Source organism: Delphinapterus leucas, chromosome 12 (assembly GCF_059928025.1).
Source record: "Delphinapterus leucas isolate spDelLeu-1000000601 "Yukka" chromosome 12, BTC_Dleu_Yukka2, whole genome shotgun sequence".
Taxonomy (NCBI): Eukaryota; Metazoa; Chordata; class Mammalia; order Artiodactyla; family Monodontidae; genus Delphinapterus; species Delphinapterus leucas.
Window position 1 is genome coordinate 81,681,807 of NC_143140.1, and position 24,851 is coordinate 81,706,657.

The 24,851-nt window shown below is 43.4% G+C and overlaps 1 protein-coding gene across 6 annotated transcripts in view; it reads left to right on the forward strand.

Moving 5' to 3' along the window:
- The window catches only part of MTHFD1L (methylenetetrahydrofolate dehydrogenase (NADP+ dependent) 1 like), a 225,912-nt gene that overhangs the window by 170,273 nt on the left and 30,788 nt on the right, over positions 1–24,851 (forward strand). For 4 of the 6 annotated variants that reach the window (XR_016395253.1, XR_016395255.1, XR_016395254.1 and 1 more), the window contains one exon: positions 17,613–17,733. Coding sequence is in view for 2 of the 6 variants with exons in the window: in XM_022559197.2 (XP_022414905.2) it covers positions 17,613–17,702 (90 nt within the window). In the remaining 4 variants the exon portion in view is untranslated. Of the gene's footprint in view, positions 1–17,612; positions 17,734–22,710; position 24,851 lie in introns of those variants that run through there. The other 2 variants (XM_022559231.2, XM_022559240.2) reach the window with 2 other exon arrangements.

Sequence of the window (24,851 nt, forward strand, 5' to 3'; positions counted from 1 at the left end):
TACCGCAAAAAAAAAAAGATGGCAAAAGATCGTTTTTGCTGCTCCTCCTACTGCAGCGACAGAGGCTCGCCTCCCCAAACACACCCAAGTGGAAACAACACATTGTGATTCTGTGGGGACCTGGTGCATTTTGCCCAGTGACCCATCAAGAGGAACTTGAGCCAAGATCTTACCAGTGATGGAAATGGAGACACCTTAGGGTTTTCCAGTGTCGTTTTTCACTTTTTCTTCTTCGATATGGTTATTAACGCTACCAGATATTTCAAATCCTGAAGTATTTTCTTGTGGCTCCGAGTAGTTGCTACGGGTTAGGTTCTTGAACTGAGGGTCCAGTTACAACATCCATATGCTTCCCAGCCCACTCTCTGACCTTCATTCCTTTTCAGTACTTTTTCAGACTTGTAATGTTTCCATCCACTAATCCCAGGAGACTCAATATTCTGAATACTCAGCCCAGTTATTTTTTTTTCAAAAAAATAGAAATTAAGCTTGATATGGATTGCATAAATTTTTTAGGTTAAAAATCCTTTACTCACAGCTTAAGACAGTTAATCTTGACAGCATATAAATGCTAAAAATTTAAAAACTTCCTTAGGTAGGCCAGGACCTTACCATTTCCTCCTGCACTTAGTGGTGTCAACAATGATGCATTTGCAGGAGGGATCGTCAGTGGCCTTAAGAATAATATCAATACTTGTCCACAGCCTTATTTCTTTTGAACTCAGCTCCGTTTCTCTGAAGCACTGATCACAGTATCCAGCTTTGATTCCTTTCGTGTGGACTTCTGCCAGTTTGCCTGATTTCATTAAGTTTTTGGAAAGGGCTAAAACTATGGTATCGTTTCATTGCAATCCTTACATCAATCATAATTTGGGATGGTCTTGGTGAAAGATGAGGAATTCAGACTGGGAGGCTGGAGCAGGCTGGTCTAGTGGTGAGGGGCTGGGGTACGGGGAGTAATGATTGCATGTTCCAACTCCAGGCACCTCTACCTCAGGGTTTTTTAGTTGTGGCTTCACTCCAAAATGATTGCGGTTATAAGGCCCATACTCAGGTATATAGAAACCATGCAATTTTTAAAAAAAATTTTAATGAAGTATAGTTGATGTACAATGTTAGTTTCAGGTGTACAGCACAGTGATTCAGTTATATATAGATATAGAGAGAGAGAGATTATATATATTCTTTTCCCATACAGATTATTACAAAATATTGAGATATTGAGTGTAGTTCTCTGTGCTATACAGTAGGCCCTTCTTGGTTATCTATTTTATATATAGTAGTGTGTATATGTTAATCCCAACCTCCTAATTTATGAAATCATGCCTTTTTTTTTTTTTTCGGGCGGGGGGCTGTGTTGGGTCTTCGTTGCAGCGCACGGGCTTCTCCTTGCGGTGGCTTCTCTTGTTGCAGAGCACGGGCTGAAGGCACACAGGCTTCAGTAGTTGTGACTCGCGGGCTCTAGAATGCAGGCTCAGTACTTGTGGCACACAGGCTTGGTTGCTCCACGGCATGTGGGATCTTCCCAGACCAGGGATCAAACCAGTGTCCCCTGCACTGGCAGACGGATTCTTCCCTGTGCCACCAGGGAAGTCCATGCCATTTTTAATTAGGTACTTATCCTCTCTCTCTCTCTCTTTTGTTTTTTTTGAATGGGGACCCCCTGATCTTCCAGGTTTACGGCCAGGAATGGTAAGGTATAGCCAAGGATAAGCAGGTTACTCCCTTGCTGACTTGATAGGCCAGAGGACTTTTAGATGATGGCTGTTCATCACAAAAGCTAAATACCATAAATTCTAGCTTACTCCGTGTTTTTTCCCTTTACTACTCCTCACCCTTGACCAAATTTTCCATTGTCTTGTTTTCCTGTTGCAATCCTCTCCCGCGGATTTATAACTTTTCATCTTAGGAAAGCGCCCCTCCCCGCCTTCCCCCCCATTATTAGCTAAACCACTTTGCTCTGGCAACTTTATTTTGTCCAGTGGGCCTCAGTGTTTCTTTTCTAAGAGTGTCCTTGGTTCTATTTAACTGCCTATCCAGGGATCACTTTCCCTCTTAAGGTCCCTCTGGTGACCCTCTCGTCTCAGAGCCCATCTGGGCCTTTGGTGCCACTTGCCGATCAATCCACATTACCAGGGCCAGGTGTAAAAGGACATCAGCAAGTACTAGATCACCCTAGCTACCATTTCAGAGTTCTCAGATCATTGGTTCCTCAGCAAGTCTCATCGATACATTGAACATGCCGTAGAGCCTGCGTTTTCTCTTGCCGTGCATAGCAGAACGCTACCTCTTAAAAATCAGTGATGCACAGAGGACCTGGTTGGTCAGTAAGAGTTCATCCTTTCAGCCTTCAGATGACACACAGATAGATAGGCTTCCCACCTCTAACCCAAGTGGAGCAGAAGGTTTTGCCCTCTGGTGCAACATGTCGCATCTCTAAGAACTCAGGTGTTTTCCCAATCAAAGAAAATTAGACTTCAGGGAAGCCCCCTGGGGTTCCAGTGGTTAGGACTCAGCATTTGACTGCTGTGGGCCCGGGTTCAATCCCTGGTCGAGGAACTAAGATCCCGCAAGGCCACATGGCACAGCCAAAAAGAAAAAAAGAAAAGAAAATTAGACTTCAAGTAGAACGTTTATCTAGAATCTACAAATTAGGTGTTAGGAATTTTATTCTGCAAATGAGAACTCCATGAATTAAAATCTTTGAAGTAGATTCTAAGTAAAAAATACTATAAATTAACATCCTTCCACTAAGCATCTTTTAGACTGAGAATGACTGTCCCCCAGCAGTCTCCCAAAACATTGAGAATATGCCAGGTTAGTGCCCTTGACCGTTCACTTTTAGAAAATGTGTGTCCTGTTGAACCAGTAATCTAGATTCAAACACCATCACCCACCTCTTGTCTTTTCAGTTGACACCTCCGCTTTACTAGTTATAAAATGTTTTTGGTGTCTTTAGGGAAAGTTAAAGAATACCCACAATCAAATTCTTCGTCTCTCTTGGTTTTCATTAAATCTTTTTGTCTGTGACATTGTCTTTTAAAACAGAGATGAACAAACATTTTCTGTAAAGGGCCAGATAGTAAATATTTTGGGTGTTGCAGCCCAAACAGCCTCTGTCCTCACTACTCATCTCTGCTGTTATAGTACAAAAGCAATCACAGACAATATACAAATGAGTGTTGCTGCGTTCCAATAAAACTTTATTTATAAAACTAGACAGCTGGCCTGATGTATGGTGTATGGGCTATAGTTTTCCAACCTGTGATTTAGAAGAAAGGAGAGGTCCATGAAATTTCATGTTTGGGTAATAAGGCACACAGAACTGTCTCAGGACCGCCTAACCTCTTTCCCATTGGGAACTGTTTTGGGTTTCCCAATGTCCCTAAGTACTGGTGTGAATGAAATGAAAAGGGCTGAGATGCTGTTCCCTGAGGCAGATAGCCAGCCCTATTCCTTTCCCCCATGGAAATCCCCATGGGCTGCAGGGAGGGGAAACAGCTGGTCTGGGAGCACCCAACGAGCCCCAGTTTATAGAGGGAATTCAAAGCCCTGCTTTAGGTCACTTTGCCTCAACTCTGAAATATAACAACATATGAAATATAAATATTATTTGTAGACTTGCCACGTCTAGTAGACGTATGTACTTGAAATTAAATTTTCATAGAAAATTACATCGTGATAGGTAGAATGGTTGTGGGGGGTGGGGATAGAAGGTGGAGGAAGTAGAAATTGGAAGGTGAGATTGTAGTCAGAAAGGGACACCACACAAAGCTGGCAGACGCGTGGTACTGACAGAACTGTTTTCGGGTGTAAAGTGCATCCACATTGATGCTTCGTGTTATTTATGTGCAAGTACATGAAAAATTCAGCCTTTATTGGCTTGGTTCCTGTGGGAAAATAGCTGATGGGCTGATGGTATCACTCTCCTTCAACACGCTAGAGAATTACTCAGACAATCGTCAGATGCCTGGGCCACATATTTATTTGAAAATGTGCCATCATGGGAAGCTTTCATTCACCAAGGTCACTGAGAGGGCAGCAGAGGGAGGCCTACTGAACTTCAAATGGTTCTTGCCGCTTGTGTCAGTAGCAAAGCAACGAAGGAAGGATCTGACTTGCCAAAGGAAGAAAAGTTCAGAGAAAACTGACTTTGGTTTTTTTTGTTGTTTTTTTTTTTGTGGTACGCGGGCCTCTCATTGCTGTGGCCTCTCCCGTTGCGGAGCACAGGCTCTGGACGCGCAGGCTCAGCGGCCATGGCTCACGGGCCCAGCCGCTCCGCAGCATGTGGGATCTTCCCCGACCGGGGCACAAACCCGCGTCCCCTGCATCGGCAGGCGGACTCTCAAACACTGTGCCACCAGGGAAGCCCACTGACTTTGTTTTGATTGAGAAAAGCAGATAGCTGAGCAGCAAGTATCCTCTTTTGTATTCCTGTTTTTCAGTTTATAAACATAAACAAAATGTGTATTACCTTATTCCTAGTCATTTCTACAATTTCTCTATTTTTTTCTATTAGTATAATTTTATTCTTGGACTACTTATCTTAAAATCAAATTCTGTCATTATATGTAATAATATGTTTCCAATAACCTTGCTCTTTAATTAGGTACACTGAGTGGTGTCACCTTTAAAACCTCTATCAAAGGGAACAGTGCATAGCTCCCACACAGGGCCAAGAAGGTCTTGCCTCAGTAGTAGGGGAAAAATTAATCCTAGACTAAACACAGTTCTGGTCCCACCCAACAAAGCTTTAAAAGAAAAACCCCCCAAAATCAAGTTGTTCCCAAGTAACTAAACTGTATCCCAGGACAGAGTATTAAAATATTTATAAATACAAAAAATACAGTATGAAAAAAGATAAGATGTCTGACATCCAGTTCAAAATTAGCAGGCGTGTAAACAAGTAGGAAAATACAAACTATAGGGCTTCCCTGGTGGCGCAGTGGTTGAGAGTCCGCCTGCCGATGCAGGGGACACGGGCTCTTGCCCCGGTCTAGGAAGATCCCACGTGCCGCGGAGCGGCTGGGCCCGTGAGCCATGGCCGCCGAGCCTGCGCGTCCAGAGCCTGTGCTCCGCAACGGGAGAGGCCACAACAGTGAGAGGCCCACGTACCACAAAAAAAAATAATAATAATACAACCTATAATGAAAAAAATTAATGCTTAAATGACACAGATAATAGCATTAGGAGATAGGGACATTAAAACAGTTATGAGTTTTGTTTTGTTTTGTTTTTTGTGGTAATCACAGCCATATCAGTAATCACATTAAATGTAAATGGTCTAAATATCCAAATTAAAAGACAGAGATTGTCAGATTGGCTAAAAACGCAAGATCCAGCTATATGCTGCCAACAAGTAACCCACTTTAAATATAAAGACATTAGTAGGTTAAAGGAAGCAGGCTGGGAAAATGCTAATAGCGATCAAAAGAAAGCTGGATTGGTGTCAAAATAGAACTAGAGCAAATAATATTAACAAAGATAAAGAGGGTTGTTTCATATTTTTAAAGGGGCCATTTCATCTGGACATAACAATCCTAAGTGTTTATGCATCTAATACAAACCTTCAACATAGATGAAGGAAAACTGCAAGGAAAAATAGATAAAGACAGAAATATAGTAAGAGATTTTAAAACCCTTCTCAGAACAAATAAACAGAAAGTTAATAAGGATATTAGAAGACTTGAATATAATCCAACTTGACCTAACTGGATTTAAAGAACACTCTACCTAACAATAGCAGAATATACACATCCTTTTCAAATGCAAACAGGATATTTGCCAAATAGATCATATTCTGGGCCACAAATTAATTTTCAGTAAATGTTGAAGGATTCAAATCATACAAAATATCTTCTTTAACCATAGTGGAATTAAATTAGAGATCAACACTGAAAGACATTTGGAAAAACCCCAAGTATTTGGAAACTAAATAAGCCACAGAAAAGGAGAAAACATTTGCAGATCATCTATCTGATGAGGACTTGTATATGGGTAATAAATAGATGAAAGTATGCTTATCATCATTAGTCATTAGGGAAATGTAAGTTAAAACCATAATGGGATACCACTGTATAGCTATTAGAATACCTAAAATTAAAAAGACTGACCATACCAGATGTTAGTGGGGATGTGAAAACAATTGAAGGCTAAACATGCACCTACCGTAAGACCAAGCCATTCCATTCCTAAGTGTTTACTCAAGAGAAATGAAATATATGTCCATATTAAGTTCTGTACATGAATGTTCAGAGCAGCTTGTTTTGTAATAGCATAGAAGAAACTTTACACTTGAACACATGCAGCTTATCGTATGCCACGCTACTAAATAATTCACTCTGTTTTTAAAATAAAGTTGCTGAAAGTAGAAAAACAAGAGAAAAAAATTTTAAAGAGAAAGTTAAGTCCATTAATTTTTTAAAAAATTTTCTATGCTGCATAACAAATTAACCACAAATTTAGCAGCTTTATTATAACACCAAACCCAGCTTAGCTAAGTTGCCTGCTTCAGGCTGTAGTACTGCCATCAGCTAGGGCTCCAGTCTCATGTGAGGCCAGGGATCCTCTTCCAAGCTCACAGGGTTGTTGGCAGATTTCAGTTCCTTGCAGCTGTAGGACTGAAGGCCCAGCCTTTTGCTGGCTGTCAGCTGGAGGCTACACTTAAGTCTCAGAGGCTACATGTGGTCTTTACCACCTGGCCTTCTTAGACCCTCTCATGGCATGGCAGTTTATCAGAAGCCAGCACGGGGGAAAGTTGAATCTGGTAAGACGGAAGAACCCCATCACTTTTGCCATGTTCTCCTGGTTAGAAGTAAGTCACAGGTCTCACCTGCACTCAAGGAGGGGGAGTTACTGGGAGTCACCCTAGTGTGTATAAACCACAATACGGTACAGCACATGGAAACAGAGACAACAGAAAGGAGTCTCCAGGATCATGGCAAAGGGAGATGCCACCATCAGCTGTTTAGTAGGCCTACAGGATGAAGGGCGCCCGCAGGATGGCCGCGAGGATGGCTAATCTCATGCGTGGGCATATGAAGGGATGACCAAGACTGTCAGAGTGCATTAGTGCATGAATGATAGGCCTATAGAAAGCTAAACTAATGAAGATACAAAACAGTTATTAACTCTAGGAGAAACAGGAGTTGTACAAGAATGAGAATGTAATCAGAATATGTATGATGGCCCTCCTGTGAATAATATTTACATTGTCGTAATAAATCCTGATCGGACCAAAAGTAATGACAGCTCTTTATTTGAGAGATGGAAAGTGGAGGTGGGGGAGCATGGGTAGTAGGATGTCAAAGAGCTAAATCCTCACCTTCTGTGTTAGAAAGCCAATAGATAGCATCTGAAGTTATAAATCAAGAAAGAGCAGTGATGATGAAAAGAAAGAGCTGAGGGGCCTTTCTCACCTTCTGAGATGGCCCACACTCTGTCCTGTGGAGTGTGTTTCTCTCTAAATAAATCCACTTCTTACCTATCACTCTGTCTCTCACTGAATTCGTTCTGCAATGAGACATCAAGAACCTGAGCTTCATTAAGTCCTGAAACCAGGTAAGGTCATGGGGGCCGAAGACTCCCAGTTCTGCTTCATAAGTAAAGGTTAGCCAGAAGCGCTCAACCACCAGATCAACTGGAACCTAAGGAATGACGATGTTGACCGTCTCTGATTCTTGTGATGTCAATCAAGTTTGGACTCAGTCGATGTCCCAAGCCCCTTCATGAATATGCATGTACGCTTACCTTAAGACTTCCCGGTTTTGCTGTTGGGGAGACACTGCTTTGGGAAAGATCCCCGGTGCTCTCCTTACTTGCTGCAAGTAATAAACCCTTTCTTCCCCCCGAAAAAAAAGAAAGAGCTGAGAATTGATAGTGGTTGCCTCTGAGGAGCTGGAATACAGCTGGGGTGGGGCAGCAGTGGACAGGGAACTGTCATTTTTTATAGTATGCCTTGAGGGACAATGTGACCTTTTAAGCCAAGTACATGATTTACTTTGATAAAAATTAGATTTACAAAATAGAAATCCATCATGTTGCTCTCTTGATGTTTCTCCTTACTTTTAACACATGCTGTGTGTTTGTGAGAAACAGAAAGAGAGCAAGGTACATGATTTATGAGTGATTTCAAGATACTTGGTCCACAGTTTTCTTTTTCTCCCACTGCATTAGTCCAGAGGAAGCAGGTCTGACAGCTGCAGCATCCCTGCCGTGTTGGGGAAGCCGGGTGAAGAAGGGGAAAACGCGGGAGGGACAGCGGGGTGCTCACCTCCCAGGCAGGATCTCTACCCGCCAAGTCCTTTAATTATCGTCTGCCCTTGCAGTGAGAAAAGGCGTTCTGTTTAGAGAAGCCTTTGCAAGTAGCCCAGTTAGGACTCTTTCCGTCCAGGAATTGGAGAAAGGTAAAGTGGGGAAAACATGTTTTGTGGATATTCATGGAAGTATGTAGAGGGAAGGAAATACCCACATAAGTACGCCGTGTTCATTTGCTAGGCCTGCCATAGTAATGTACCGTGGACTGGACTGCTCAAACAGCAGGTTTATTTTCTCAAAGTCCTGGAGACCAGAAGACCAAGACCAAGGTGTCAGCAGGGTGGGTTTCTCCTGAGGCCTTTCTTCTGTGCCCGTGCATCTCTGGGCTGTTCCTCTTAGAGGGACACCAGCCCTACTGGATAAAGGTCCCACCCTTATGACCTCATGTTGGAGGTTGGGGCTTGAACATATAGATTTGGCGGGGGGAGGGGGGGACACAGTTCAGTCCATAACATACTGTAAATCACTTATAGACCCAATCTGAGGTCCTGAGCATTCAGCTGGGATCTGGTCTGAACCACCTAAAGGAAAAAAAGAAAAAAAAAAGAGAGAGAGATGGCAGGCAGAACAATATAGGCCTCTAGTATTTAACATAGTTAAATTAGGAGGCAAGGTGGTCATGAATTCTTTCCTAATTCCGTTTCCTGGTCAAGCCTTGGCCGGCCAAGTGTCCGGTTAGTAAACATTAGATGAGATAAGTCCTCCCCTCCCCCCCCCACTCCCCCAGACCACTCCTTTGCCTCTGTCCCAAGAGAGCCATAAAGGGGACATTAAAATAATGGATACAATTTCCCTCTGTCTTGTTCTGTTTTCCTGCTGCTGCAGCTTATTATCTCTGGGGAGGAGCTTTGCCGGGGTTGGAGGAGGGGCGGGGGGGGGGGAAGACAAGGGAAATGCTAAATTACATGGGCAGCTGTGTCTTCCGTAACAAGCTCCTCCGTGGAGAAAAGGACCAGCTCAGCTAAGTAAAGGCAGTTTTCGTGACCACCCCCCCCGCCCCGCCCGCCTCCTTCTCTTCCCTTCCCCTTCATCTTTTCTCTTCTTCCAGGAGTTACAGAATAATGACTTAATTGCTAATAGGACCTTGGGATAAAACGCACGCCCAGAACATCACAGTTCATTTTCAGAAGATGAGCTTCTCAGAAACCAGAATTTGATTGCTTGATACTGAGTTTCCAAACAATGAAACGTTATAAAATTGGTCTGTTTTGCCAAGGCTGGCGGGGTTCTCCTGGCATGCCACCTGTCCATCGAAAGGCTGGAGAGGAAACACTGCAAAAGTTCAGGCAGAGAGGAGCAGTGTATAAAGAATTGAATTTGTGCTTCTCTTCACAGCATCTTCTCTGGCCTACACAGAAAGAGTAATCCCCTCTTCCTAAAGACTGAACTCAGTTTAAAATCATACTTGTTTTTAGCTCATCATGCTTCTGAAGGTTTCTCTCTTAAAATAACATTTGTCATCAGTCAGAGGACCCTGATTACTTGATACTTAGGTCTTGGTTATTGGGTGTAGCGTCAGATTTGATTGTCATTAGTAGGAACAACAGAAAGGGGCTCTTTTAAATTGTTTATAGAGCAGGAAAAATTAGGGGGAAATCTCAAAACTAATGAACCTTTTCTCTTATAAAAGAAACATATAATTATTCACAGTTCAGATTTGTTTTCAAGTCTCCTTTTTCTGTGTCTATCATAAATAACAGCACTGTACTTCACAGAGACAATTATAGTTGTACCTTCTATAATAAAATAACAATTGTATCCATTGTCTATTACACACTAAACTAGGGTCCTTTCTTACTTTATCCCATTTTAATTTTGAAATAGAGCCTATAACATAGATCTGTTTATATTCATAGTGTATTTCCAGGTACAGCACCAAGACTCAGTGACGTAACTTACCCAGGTCCACTGGCAGTACAGGAACGGGGCCCTTCCCCTCACCCCTCAGAGCCACCTGGGTTACTGCTGCCCGTCAGACTTCGGTTACCTCTTCCAGCCTTTGTGCTTGACGTTCCCATTCCTAATTGGTCCGGGGAAAGTCACACAACTGTCTTGAGGCCACTTCCACACCTCTCAGTGGGGCTACGCAGACCTCTCCCACCTCACCTGTCTCACAGGGCTGTTGGCAGCCTCAGCTGTGGTCCTTATGGTGAAATGAGGAGAGATGGGGAAGAATCTCCACCGCTCCCCAATGGAAATGGAAGAGTGAGATGTGAACAGTGTAATACCTGTGTAGCTATGACCTTTATCTACCATTTTGGCAACGGATAAGATCAAAGCATGTGATGAACGAATAAGAACAAAGTAAGTGAGAGAGGAACCAATTGGTTGGTAAACAGTAGCAATGTTTAACAGTCCTAAGGTATTATTTTACTCACTGCTGACTACTGTGACTAAGATGTAATTTGGAAGATACCACCCCGGGTGTAAGCTGCGTAACATTTTCTTGCATAAATATTAAAGTTTAAAAGGAATCAAGACTAAAATTGTAAAGTAAATGAATTTTCTTTACAATTCATATAAATTTATTGACACAAATATTGTAGCTGAAATCTCAGTAGTTTGATAGGACGTGTATTTCCCATTGCAAAGGCAGCTCATAACATTTCTTTGTGCAGTTGCAGCACACATGTTGCCACCGAGGGGCAGCGACACTAAATGCCATGATGTAAGGGAGGCAGTGGCAGTAGGGTTCAGTGGTTAGAGCTAGGACTTTGGGGGTCACACTGTCTGTTTTTTGAATTCCAGCTCAACCAGCTGTTAGCCGTGTGATTTGTGTTATTATGCTTTTCCTCGTCTTGTTTTCCTAATCTGAAAATTGGGGATAATGAAACTGTAATAACATGCACCTTGTGGAATTGTTGGAATTAAATGAGATACAGAGCATGGAAAGCACTTAGCAGAGTCCCAGAGGTACTACCACTGGGTACCAAACTATTGTTTTGAAAATTGGTAAATAAAGGAATGGGGGGGGGGGGAATGAGTCACTGAAGAGGACGTTCTTTCTCGCACTGGATATCACAGGGTGTGGCTATGATGTGGCCTGGAGCTGCCCACACAGAGAAGAAAGCCTGGGGATGAAGCCAACACCAAGAGGACAATAGAGAGAAGCCCTGGGGCTGCATTATGCCACCTCTGGTCTTCCAGGCACGGAAACAGGAAGGACAGCGTCTTACTGAGCAAGCCAGCATGGGGCTTTCCTGGCAAGCATAGTTGAAAGCTGACTAAGGATACCGTCCTTAAAATCAGAACAAAAAAAGAAAAATAAATTATTTGGTGGGGGAAAGATGCACTCAAATGCCGAGTGGTCTTTGAACTGAAAGCTCTTAATCCGTCGTAACATTTGAGATGCATGAAACGTGCTGAACTTCTTCGTTTCCTTTGTCAACATCCAGTAGGTCAGACGCCCTGCTCGCATTTATTTTTCTTTTCTTCTAAGGAACTCTCCCTAATCTCTCATTTTCCAAAAGGCAGGGCGCATTGACTTTACAGTTGATCCTTGAAGAACAGGGGTTAGAACAGGGCGGGTCCACTTCTATACAGATTTTTTTCAATCTAAATATGACAGTAGTATTTCAGTCTCAACAATCCACAGTCTGCACTGGTTGAATCTGTGGATAGGGAGGAACCTTGGCTACCAAGGGCCAACTATAAATTATCCTTGGATTTTCAACCCTGCTGGGTATCAGTGCCCCTAACCCCACGTGGTTCAAGGGTCAACTGTAGAATGTGCTGGCAACAACTCTTCCTGGGTCTCCCCACTCCAGCCACATTCCTTTGTTTAGAAATTACCCCAGTTGCCTCTTTTAAGCTTTACTCTCCCTGAGAATCAGATTTCAGAATTGCACATGTGGAATTTTCCAGTTTCTGTACGTAACTACATAAATACATGTTATATAGTCACGTGGCTTATATAAGAATAGAACATTTCTTGGGAGTTTGCACAAGACATTGTTTACAGGGGTCACCTCCAGGAAACAGTATTAGGAGAGCAAGACTTGGCTTTTTAGTTCTATTATTTATTACTTCTCAGTTGAAAGTATTTTCTTTTTGAAAGTGTTTTTTGTTGAATAAGTTTTTTCTAACTAATGGAAAAGTTAGTTTGGAACAGGCTTCTTACCACTAAGAGTTATAGTTTGCTTTACAAAAGAAGAGAGAAATAACTGTACTTGCTCAGTCTTTTATTCAGCGCCATTGAAATAAATTGGAGTAGTCGGAGCTCCGTAATACTGCTCCAATGTGAGCACGATAGAGTCATCTTTACAGTGATTGAACTTGACTCCCATCTTCGAAAGTCAGACGTTAAGAATTTATTATGTTCATTCTTTTTATATGAAAAGCAAAGAATGAAAAAGATTTTCTTTTAACTGAAAAGTAAAAAGTGACTCGACTCAAATGATCTACTTAATGGTCTGTCCCTTTGGAAGCAGGGACCAGGTCCTGGTCACCTTGGTATCCCCATAGTGAGTGCTCAGCAAAGGACTGTGGGTTGAATAAAGCCTCACTGTCCTTTCGCACAGGAACAGGCACTCGCTGGCCACCAGGAAAGATAACAGGCACTCTGATAGGACACGCCCCCAAGCACCCAGAGCATCCCTGGCAGTCACGGGCCGTGCAGGTGAATGTTACCTAACCCAGAAAGAAATCCCAGAGCCTCCATCACCACTAAGTCAAGCAAGTGGAATCCCAGTGGTAGCAGCACTGTTTTCATTATCATGATTTTTTTTTTTTTTTTTTTTTTTGCGGTACGCGGGCCTCTCACTGTTGTGGCCTCTCCCGTTGCGGAGCACAGGCTCCGGACGCGCAGGCTCAGCGGCCATGGCTCACGGGCCCAGCCGCTCTGTGGCAATGTGGGATCTTCCCGGACCGGGGCACGAACCCGTGTCCCCTGCATCGACAGGCGGACTCTCAACCACTGCGCCACCAGGGAAGCCCTATCATGATTTTTAATACCTCTCTTCTTTCCTTTCGCTTGATGTTTATACCGGCCATTTTTCCTCTTGCATCATCTTAGTTTAATTATCTAAATGACCATTAGATGTAAACAGTTCTGTCCCTCATGTCCAAAGAAGAGGGAGAAGGGAAGAGACCAAAAAATCCAGTCCTTGGGCTTCCCGAGGCACTGTACTTATAATTCAGAAAATACTTTTGCTCAAGAGTTTAAATGTTTGAGTTATTATTTCATCAAAAAGAATCTTTTTATTTAAATTACATCATCGTGTAGTTAACCATTGTAGTCTCTTTGGTGGTTCTTTTTTTTTTTTTGGCTGTGTTGGGTCTTAGTTGCGGTATGCAGTATCTTCATTGAGGCATGCGGGATCTTTCGTTGCGGTGCATGGGCTCTTCCTTGCAGCGCTCGGGCTTCTCTCTAGTTGTGGTGTGCGGGTTTTCTCTCTCTAGTTGCGGCACACAGGCTCCAGGGCTCGTGGGCTCTGTAGTGTGGCACACGGGCGTAGTTGCCCCGCAGCATATGGGATCTTAGTTCCCTGACCAGGGATCGAACCCGCATCCCCTGCATTGGAAGGGGGATTCTTTACCACTGGACCACCAGGGAAGTCCCTTTTTTGGTTGTTCTTAAATTTTTAGAACAAGATGATGGGTGTTCGGCCATATTGGTGGAGGAAAGAAATGTATAGAAGGGATTCCCTTTCAGATCATGAACTGAAGGAACAGTGAGTTCAAATGCTTATTTCTTTTCTGAATTACAACAAATCTGAATGATTTATCCAGTAGGAAAAAGCAGTAGATTTAGGGAGAAGTCAGAAAAGAAATTATTTCACAAACACAACAAAATTAACTACAACGATATTTTGGTTAAGTGGTAAGTATGATACTATCACTTTATGAAACAGATTTTTAGGTAATTTTTCTACTCATTCTGAGTGTTTTACTACTGAATGACAAGTTTTAGGTGTATGAATATTTTCTCTTTGCTGGTGTTAATGAATGTTTATAAAGGCTATTCCTATAATTCGTCGTTTCTCCAAAATAAGCTTAACCCGAAATCAAAGATTTGGAAGATTCATTGTAGGTAAAATTAGGCGCATGAAGGGCAAAAGCCCATGCTTTTCAGCCTTTGTAAAAGAATCCATTAATGCAGCATGACAAGTAAGTACGATTTAGTGGCCTCTCATTATTTCAAGCAGGAGGCCTTCTTCAAGGGCACACAAATAAGTCAACATAGATCACCACTGACCCCAGGCGTGGGCCCAGAGGTCAACTGCCAAGGGCTGTCCGAATTCTTCTTTCCTGCAGTGCTCTGCTGACTCTTGTCTGGGGGCTCCAATCCTTTGGTAACAGAGTGTTTTTTATTGGGAGAGAATCTGATGCGAATGTGTAAGGTCTTGTTAACATAAGTCCATACTGTGTCTGCTCAGCAGGACTTTTATTTTAAACATAGATGGACTGGAGGTGGCTTTGTCTCCAGGGCTGGGAGTCCCCCAGCTCTGCACACTCCACATTGCTTCCTGGTCAGTTGTTGCTCATCCCGAATAAGTAGGGATTCTTGAAACTGACGATTGCATCATTGGAAAGGAGCATGGGAGTCTTCTGATTGACCTCATTTTTCTCCCATTTGAGAGAAGTAAGTTGAAAATAGAGGAAAGACATTTCATACTTCCTGGCATTTAATATTTTGGCTACTTAGAAAAGCTCCCCGTTTTGTGACAGTATCAGAATGACCCAAAGATGCATGCGCTGAGTCACTGCAGCCTGTGGTTCAGCTCCAGGAAGCGTGCGAATCACACTGCCTTTGTCGGTCTTGGTCTTGCACCAGCTAAAAGTGAATGGTGGAAAGCTGAATTTTCATGTCTGTTAAAAAAGCTTGTAAACAAGCAGGCAGTGCAATTGTGTTATCCACAATAGAAGCTTCCATTATAACTTTGCTCAGATGAACCCAAACGCACTGCCTTCAGGGTTCTTCCTGGGTTTTCTCACCTCATGTGGATTTAGATATGACCTGCCTCATACTGAATTCTGCCCTGGAGTGAATAGTGTTGCAGCCTCAGAAGCAGCAGCAGTCAAGTCCGGGTAGCATCCTCACCCAGATCCCTTCGACCTAGAGAGTTATTTTAAATTAGAGACAGAGCAGCTTCACTGTGGCTAAATGCGGTCGCTCGTTCCTTAAACTATAAAACGCTGGTTCCTTTTTCCAAATCCATATCCCCACACAGATTATAAAGGCATCTTAAAATGCTCATGTCAGAACGCAGTTAGGTAGGAAAATTGTTGTAGAGTAACTGGTATGAGTTTTGTAGCCCAGGAAACTGGAAAAAATATGAACAGTTCCCACCGATGTCCTTTGTGTTTGATGTTTCAGGGCTAAAACATTAAGCGTGGGTTTCTTTCTGGGGTCTCCTAGGAGCAGCGACTGTAGTAACCAGAGAAAAATGTTACCCCCCTGCTAGGAACAGAAACCTCAGGAGGAGAAGTAGCCATCCACATACCTAAAGTTTTAAAGTACAGGAAATCCCCACCTACAAGCAGGTTGTGCGCCAGAACTTTATTTGTAGTTCATTGCTCGAAACCCAGAGCACAGAAAATCCTGAAGACATGCTATCAGTGGTGCCTGTATTCCAGGCAGGCCTCAGGAGCCTTTTTAGCCCATAATATACTAAAGGGCAATCCTGTGCAATCAGCAAGACAGGAGCTGGCCACCGTGTACCACAGTGTTTATGTGTCTGGCCACGTGGACCCACCTCGCTCACACTCTCATAGCCCAGGTGGTTATGAGGCCGCAGGTGCACGTGTTTCCTCCTCGACCTGAGCTCGGGCCGGGAAGAAGTAGCAGCACTTGGTCAGGGGTGAAAGGGCTTTCTTCTCCCCTTCCTCCCCAGCACCTCACCCCCTTCCCCAGGAGCTCCCTTTCCCGGGGCTAAAGGGAGTGGGGGGAGGCATCCTAGGCCATATTGACTAAGCCGGGGCTTCTCAGATGGAGACGTGCACACAGATCTCCTGGGGATGTGCTGAAATTGTAGATTCTGATTCAGTGGGCCGCAGGTGGGCCCTGAGATCCTGAGTTTCCCACAAGCTCCTGGGTGATACCGATGCCCCTGGTCCACAGACCCCAGTCTGAGTCGTGAGAGTCTGTCAGCATCATAGGGGGGAAGAGTGGGCGTCAGAGAAACCCTGTCCCTACAAAAAAGGACCTTGAGAGTGAGAGACCGGAGATCTGTGACAGAGGCCTTATCTGGGTTCCTTTGGTGTTGAGAACTTCCAGGCTGGTGAGAAGAAGTGGGAATACTAAAATCGATAAAGAGCAGCTCATCCAAAATCCTCACACTCCGGCTTCTAGACCCGTGCTTAGTGTGTCAGCATCACCAGGGGAAACCGGCCAGCTTCCCCAGCTCGTCACCGGGGGTCTCTGGTGCAGGTGGACAAAGCGCTTTTTGCAAAACTGATCTAGACGCAGTGCAGCAAAGCAGTGAGAAGCACAGGCCCGGTTTTAATTCTGTCTCCACCACCGACCAGCTGTGTATCGTTGAGCCCATGCCTTTGTGCCTAAATGTCCTCTGTCCTCATCAGTAAAGTGAGGCTAAAATGAGTGCCTACCGCTAAGGGTGATGGGGAACTCAGGTTATTATCTGTGTAAAATCCTGAGTATAGAGTGCCCAAACGGTGGTGGAGGCAGCAGTGGTGGTGGTGGTTATATGAGTAGTCTGAGATTACAAATGTGGAGTCCAATTGCCCATTTTGCTGTTTATTACCTGTGTGGCCTTGGGCAAATGACTTAACACCTCTAAACCTCCATTTCCTTCCTTGTAACGTGGAAACGATAAAAGTATCTACCTCATTGAGTTTGGGGGACGATGCAAAAAAAAGCATTTACACAGTGCCTAGCACATGGTAGGTTCTCAATAAACAACAGTTACTGCTAGTAAAGTAGGCCAGCTATCTGGAGAACAGGAGTTTTCAAACTGTGCTCCAAGAGTTGAAGATTTTACCGAAATGTGTCTTGGGGGTTATTCATTATTCATTCCTTCCACACCCATTGTCCCCTTCAGCCAGAGGGGCTTATCTTTGTTGGGCTTCAGCATTAAGATTTGACTTAGTAAAAAGAGTTTGAAAATCACTGTTTTGGAGCTATGGTATGCTGTGGGACCATGGAGGGATTTCATTTCCTTAAACAAAGATTGGAATAGCAGATGGTGAATTTAAAAATATACATGTATATATAACCCAAAGTTACATGAGGCTGAATTGAATTATATAGTTAGTTTATGTCGTTAGATGTACAGTGTCCGGCGTGATCCCCTTGCAGCACTGGCTAATATATAATCTTTTGTTCTCTCCCCCAGATGAGCACCATGCCAGGACTGCCGACTCGGCCCTGCTTCTATGACATCGATCTTGATACGGAAACAGAGCAAGTTAAAGGCTTGTTCTAAGTGAACAGGACTTTCACAGGACTCAATTCAGGTAGGCTATTGTGCTTTTTACTTTTTCTTTCTTTCTTTTTTCCCTAGTTCAAATCTCTTTTAGTTTTATTTTGTTTGGGTTTTCTGATATTTATTACAGAAATGGTCTGATAAGTAATTTCCTCACTTGGTTACTGTGAATTCCTACCAGGTTACAGCCATGCCCTGGGTCACTCCTGGGTGTGGATATGCAGTGAGATGGTCAGGTCCTTGGTGTGCCTGGACCCGATTCCAGTGAAAGTCAGTCACACCGTCTCTGAATATAGATTTGTTTTCAGGCATCTCTTGCTATAACAAAGGAGCCCTGTAAATTCATTATTCTTTTTCGAGAATTAAAACTAATGTCTTCTGTCATTAACTATACCAACTATACCTTCATCCCACGTATCTCTTGGTACAGAGTTAGAATCATGTGATAGAGGGCTCCAGTATGCTCATTTCCTGGGGCTGCCATAACAGTGTCACAACTGGGCAGCTTAAACAACAGACATTTGTTCTCCCACAGTTCTGGAGGCCAGAAGTCCAAAGTCAAGGTGTCATCCGGGCTATGCACTCTCTGAGATTCTGGCAGAATCCCTCCTGGCCTCTTCCTAACTCCTGGTGGTGCCCATTGATCCTTGACATTCCTCTGTCTCCCTGTGTGTCTCTGTCTTCCTTAAAGGACACCAGTTGCATTGAATTGCGGCCCACCTTATTGACCTCTTCTTAACTTGATTATATCTGCAAAGACCCTATTTCCAGTTAAGGTCACTCTCAGAGGTACTAGGGGTCAGGACTTCAACATACCTTTTGGGGACACAATCTAACCCATAACACTGTCGCACAACAGGGGGATTGGGCTCTCATACCACTGAAAAGATTCATAGAGATGGGACAGATCGTCTAACTCCAAGGGTCCTGTGAGTCACAGGAAGGACAGGGCAGCAGAAATTAGAGCCCTTGATTCAGGGTCTGCGCAGTGTAAGAGGGTTGGGCTTGTCTTGGCGCTGGCTTAGGCGGCCCACAGCGGGGGGCCTTTGGTCTCATTCACGTCTGTGCCTCGGTCCTGCAGCCACAGGCACACCTGCTGGCTTCTGTCCCAGCTTCCCATCACGAAGAAAAAGGACTCCCCCCCCCCCCCCGCAACCCTCCTCCCTGGGAAACTCCCTATCAGAAGTCTCAGAGACTTGGAGCTGCTTTTTCCCCATCCCATATATCAGACAATTCCTCACCATATTCTCAAGACGCATTCCTTCCCCATAAACGCCCCCATTCCTTCTTCCTACTGCCTCCTGCTCCGGTTCCTTAGCCCAGCACCCGTCCCTCTTGCCAGTACATTCTGGACCTTCCAGATGAGCTTGCTTCAACTAAAGACCCTCCTTTCCAGTTGTCCCTGAGTTACGCCCTAAGCCAAGCATACAGGACTCCTGCATTTGTTTGTCTGACTATCAGTAGTGAACATGGGGAGATTTTTTTTTTTTTTTTTGCAAGTCTTTGTTACTAAAACACTGAAGACTTAGGCTCTGATGAGGAAGGTAAGAGACACATTAATACAAGTTGTGGGATTGTTCGGTTTGCGTTGTGTGTGTGCTGTTTGGTGGTGTTTGTATGCGTTTTTTGCTGACGAGTGGGAGCTGTATTTAGTTGTTTTTTTTTTTTTTTTTGTATTTAGTTTTAACCACAATCACATTTCAAATCTTTTGTCATGTCTGAAAAGGAAAACTCCAGAAAATGAACTAATGGAGACTAACTTAACAGGGAAGCCCATAAACTTGACCTTTGATAACAGAGTTATTTTGGTCTTTTGATAATGACTGTGCATGTGCGTGTGTGTGTGAATGTCTTGGGTTTCCCAGCCAGGCCTTGGGAAAATCACAATATCATTCCTCTTAAACTTTGAGTTGACCCCTGTCCAGACTAATTTCCCTTGTCATGTCAACCCATTATGCTACATTTCTGCCACTTGTCATTTTTCTCCAGAACAAGTGTGTGTAATTCTGTCATCTCTCTCAGATAGATGAGTATTTTTCCAGCCTTTTGGTCCATTTTTATTTGCTCTCCAAATAGGTCATATAAATGCGTTTATGCCTTAATTATTGCAGTTGGGGCTCAGGTAATGCCAGGTGGCGTGTCCTTAGCTTTACCAGTACCTACATCTAAGTCCCTGTGTTCAAGCTCTCTGACAAGTATCCCTCTGGACTTTGTTCAGAGGCTGAGCAGGGGGGCCTCCAGCGGTTGAGACTGCACACTTCCACTGCAGGGGGCATGCGTCCGATCCCTGGTTGGGGAACTAAGGTCCCGCATGTTGCTGGGTGCGGCCAAAAAAAAAAGAATTAAAAACAAAAAACAAAGACTGAGCAGGGGTTGGGGGTCGAGACACTTGGCTTTGGGGATTCCCTCTAAGCACCTCCTGTGGGCCGTCACTGCACCCCTTGCAGGCAGGTGTTGTCCTGTCCCCTGTGGTCACAAGAGGGGGTAGCTGAGGGATGGCCCTGATCCACCAGATAGCAGAGGAATAATACTGCCTTTCCACTACTCAGCCCTGCCTCTCGTTCCATAGCTGTAGCAGGAAATGCTTTGCCATCCACGGTCACATGTCATGCTGGCCTCAAATTTCAGAACTGCGGAAACTCTGGCCCAAAGACATCAACAACTTGCCTGAGTTGCACAGCTGATAAGTACAAAAGCCAAGACTCAACCCAGATCTGCTTACTCTCGGTCTCACCCCATCCTTTCTTTCCTAAACCAAAAGATTTTCACGGGGTAAATGAACTTTGGCCCATTCTGGAAGATGATAACCAGCTCTTTGAACAGACCCATAATTTGGGGATAACCAGGTGATTTTTTTTAATAACAAAAGATAATTGAGTATTAAAAGCTATGACTTTGTCAAAATTCTTTTCAGTCAGACTATACTAGAGCTATCTCTTACTTAAGTCTCTCATTGAATGTCATTTTCCCACTCAATTATCCAGGGTTCTTTCTTCTGTGTGAATCGCCAAACCTTGTTCTAGGCTTGGTAGGCAGTGTTTCAAAACCCCATCACTTGACCCTGCTTGAATAATCGCAGACCATCTAGTGCTGTAAGAGAAAACCACTGTCCAAAGCAAACATTCCCTCTCGGGTATCCTTCAGAATAATGATCCCGCAGACATTCTTCCTGCTTCCTGTCCCCTCTCACATACGGCAGGCAGGGACCACTCCTACTAACAGTCACAGGTCTGTGGCTATTAAAAATGCACAAAATACAAATGTTAAAGCTTGGATGATAGCTCAGACAGATTTGAGCATCAGGAGAGGAAATGTCCGGTGGGCTGCTTGGCACACATCGTGGTCAGGCTCCAGCTCTTTCTCTGGGCTCAGCTGCAGGGCATCACCCTCCTTACTCCTTGCAGAATGTGTTGCAGACGTGACGTGTCGCACATGGAAGAAGCCACTCGGTTGCGGGCTGCTGTCTTTCCTTCTACTTCCTCACCTTCCCTGCTTATCTCACCCTCTAGGAAACGGTATGAGCGGGAGGTGCCAGGGGATCACCAGAATTTGAGCTCTTGCTGCTTTTTTCCAAAGCTTCCCTGTCGTGCTTTTGCTATTGTTAGACTAAGGGCATGATTCATTCTTTTGGATGTTACCAAACAGAACTAATTAAAATGAGTTGTTTGTCCCAGTGAAACTGATCCTGTGACATTACTGGTCAGTCTTTTGTTTGAAGATAATTGGATTTGGAGGTTTCTTCCCCCCCCCCCCCCACTTTGGGTTTCTCATTTTGAAGCTTCATCGTATTTCTGGGCCTTGGCAGGATTCAAATGAACTCAAGAAAGCCTGGCAGATTTCCTGAAGGATTCAGACACTCCCTTACTTTGTTCTGATGTGCAAAGTTGTGGTTAGTACGGAATCAAATTGACTCTGGCCCTGCTATAATAGTTTTTCTTGAATTGCACACGCAAAAAGGAGTATAATACCAGCTCATTTCTTCCCTAAACTTCCTTTCGAGCCGAAATTTTCAGTGATATTTAATAATTATAAATTAACCTCCAGACGCTGCTTGTGGACAGAGCCTCTTATCCCCAGGTTGTAAACCACAGAGTTTCAGGGTTTCCTGGGGGAGCTCCAGGGCTCTCTGATTTTAATTTTGAAACTCTGTCTTTTCAAGAAGCAGCTCAAAAATTGTTCATAACCGTTGTGCTTCAAGAAAAAGTCCTCAGTTCCTCACCCCAAGCTGTCCTTGGGACAGAGGGAGCCCCCCTTTTCCCACTCCCAGGCAGGAACCAAAATAGGCTGGAAGCCCAAGCTACTTAAATAAACGATTGTGATAATTAAATCTAAAATGGAATCTTTAACATCTCTAAAAGATGGTGATAATTAAATCTCCGTTATCTAACTAAAATGGAATGTTTTGAGGCTTAACAGTTGTGAAATTCTTAATTAATTCCCTTTTAAAAGAAACTTCCCAAGAGGCAGTGGATCTAATCATCTTATACTTTTTTTTTTAAATAAAGCAAGAAAAATAATATTTCATCAAACTCTGGAAAAATATGAATTTTCTAATAACTCTAAATTTACACATGGTTAATATAATATATAAGAAATTATAGGTCAATGAGAAAAGCTTGGATGCGCTTTTGGAAAAGCCTGGAGAAAAGCTTCAGTTATGTCATTAGTTATAATCTACCAGTTGGTTTGAAAAAATTAGAACTTGCAAGGTAAGGTGAAAGTTTTAACCAAATGCTATGAACTTGAAATTTTCTCCATTTTGCAGAAGCCATTTTTTATCAGACATTCAAACGGGTTAATAAGCACCCAGTGACTATCATACAGCTTCACTAATAAGAGAAATAAATAGACTTACTTCTCCTCAATTCAAAAGCAAATCTCAAAAAAAAAAATTCTTGATATAAATGATTCTAAATTATTCACTTTTCAGGTTTTAAAAAAATTGTCAAAATATGTCGCCATCAACTTTACAAATACTACTGAGGTTGACTTCGTTTTTACTTTAAAGTCGCTTTCAGGGGCTTCCCTGGTGGCACAGTGGTTAAGAATCCGCCTGCCAATGCAGGGGGCATGGGTTCGAGCTCTGGTCCGGGACGATCCCACATGCCACGGAGTAACAAAGCCCGCGAGCCACAACCACTGAAGCCGACACGCCTAGAGCCCATGCTCTGCCACAAGAGAAGCCACCGCAATGAAAAGCCCGTGCACCGCAATGAAGAGAGTAGCACCCGCTCGCCGCAACTAGAGGAAGCCCACGCACAGCAGTGAACACCCAACGCAGCCAAAAATAAATAAATAAAATAAATAAATTTATAATAAAGTCACTTTGGTAGCGTATTTAACTTTAACCTCTGTTATTCAACAGTGGGAACCAAAACAAGATGGTTGTCAGCACAGGGAAGCCAAGAACCAAGTGCCATTACCAATAATTAACATAAGGGTAAATACAATGAAATTGTCTTAGTTTAATAAATAGGAGAGAACTCCCCTTATGGGTGTGTGTGTGTGTGTGTCTGTGTGTGTGTGTGTTTTATCCCCATGGCTGCTATAACAAATCACTTGGTGGTTTAAAATACCAGAAATTGATTCTTTCACAGTTCTAGAGGCTAGAAGTCTGAAATCAGTATTAGCAGGCTGAAATCAAGGTGCCAGCAGGCCACACTCCCTCCAGAAGCTCCAGGGGAGACTCCTTTCCTTGCCTTCTCCAGATTCTAGCTGCTGCCAGCAGCCCTTGACTTGTGGCCACGTCACTCCAGTCTCTGCCTCTGGTCATTCACATTGCCTGGGCACTTTGTAATTTCTTATTATTCACATACCATGATTGGATGTCTTATATATTCTATCTTCCAAAAGATTTAACACTAAATCAAATTTAAAAAAATTTTTCCCCACTGAATAAACAGTGAACAACTGATTCATTTGCACCTTCGCTATTGTGTTTCTGATTTTTTTTTAAATTTATATTCAGACTTTCTATACCTTTACCAACCCTTTGAGTTTTCTGAAAATATGGAACCACAGACTCTAAGCCTCTTTAACTATAAAAACTGTTGATACCGAGGTCATGTGGTCAATCCACGGGTCTTCCACCGAGCCCAGCCTCGTCTCTCCCACCTTCCCTCCCCAGTAGTCACTGTACCTCGTATCTAGGGTCACCAGAGCCACCGACAGGAGGCTGGCGCGTCACTGAGAGGAGGGGCAAGGTCTGCACCAGGCAGACCTCCCTTCCTAACGTCAAAGATATTTTCTTTTTGTTAATGTTTACTATGCTTGCGATGCTTCTGTTTTCTGTTTACTTCCCTGATTTGAACCAGACATCAGGGGAGTATTTGAAACTCCTAGTCCCCTGCCTTTGTCACCGTCTTCTGTTCTGAAGCTAATAAAGCATCCCTTCTGGCTCCAGACCCTGCCCTCATCCGTGGGAGGCCGGCTCGCTGTATTCCAGCCGAGTTTGAACTCTTGGCCAAGGAGATAAATTCCTCCTTGTATAAATTCAGATCAAAGGCCAAGTGCTTGTATTTTACATTTCTCCTGATGATTTTTTTTTTTTTTTGGTACTTAGGTGTTTTGTTTGCTTTTTTCTTTTTAAAATGTAGCTTGATCACTTCTTTTTCTAAAGAGATTGCAGAATTCACAGTGACAGAGAGTCTTAGTACCCTTTGCGGGAAAACAACAAAGCTTAAACAATAATAAGAAATTCCAGATTCACTCACTTCCATTCTTGTCCTAAATGCATTTTTCAGACCTTGCTCTCTCTGCCTGCTATAAAAGAGAAACTGAAATCCAAGGCAACAGGCTTGCTAATCTAAAATCCTGGATGTTCTCACTTAACAGGATCCTGGAAACTTGTAGATTCCAAATTTAGAAGTCATGGAATTTCAGCCACGGTCCCCAAGCAAAATCTTTTAGGAAATTCAGAACTGCTGCCTGCTGTGTCCATGCTGGCTCGGTCCCAAGTGGTGCAGAATCGGATTCTCCACTGCTCATAAGTAAAAAGATTCCAAGCAATGATCCCAGCCTTGTCTTGTGAATAGCATCACTTGTCTGCTCTTATATTTTCTTGTGGTCTCCAGCTTTAGAGCTATAATATATGAACAGTTTGACACCAGAGGAAAAAAGCTGTTCTTAAACCACCGAAATATTTTTTTT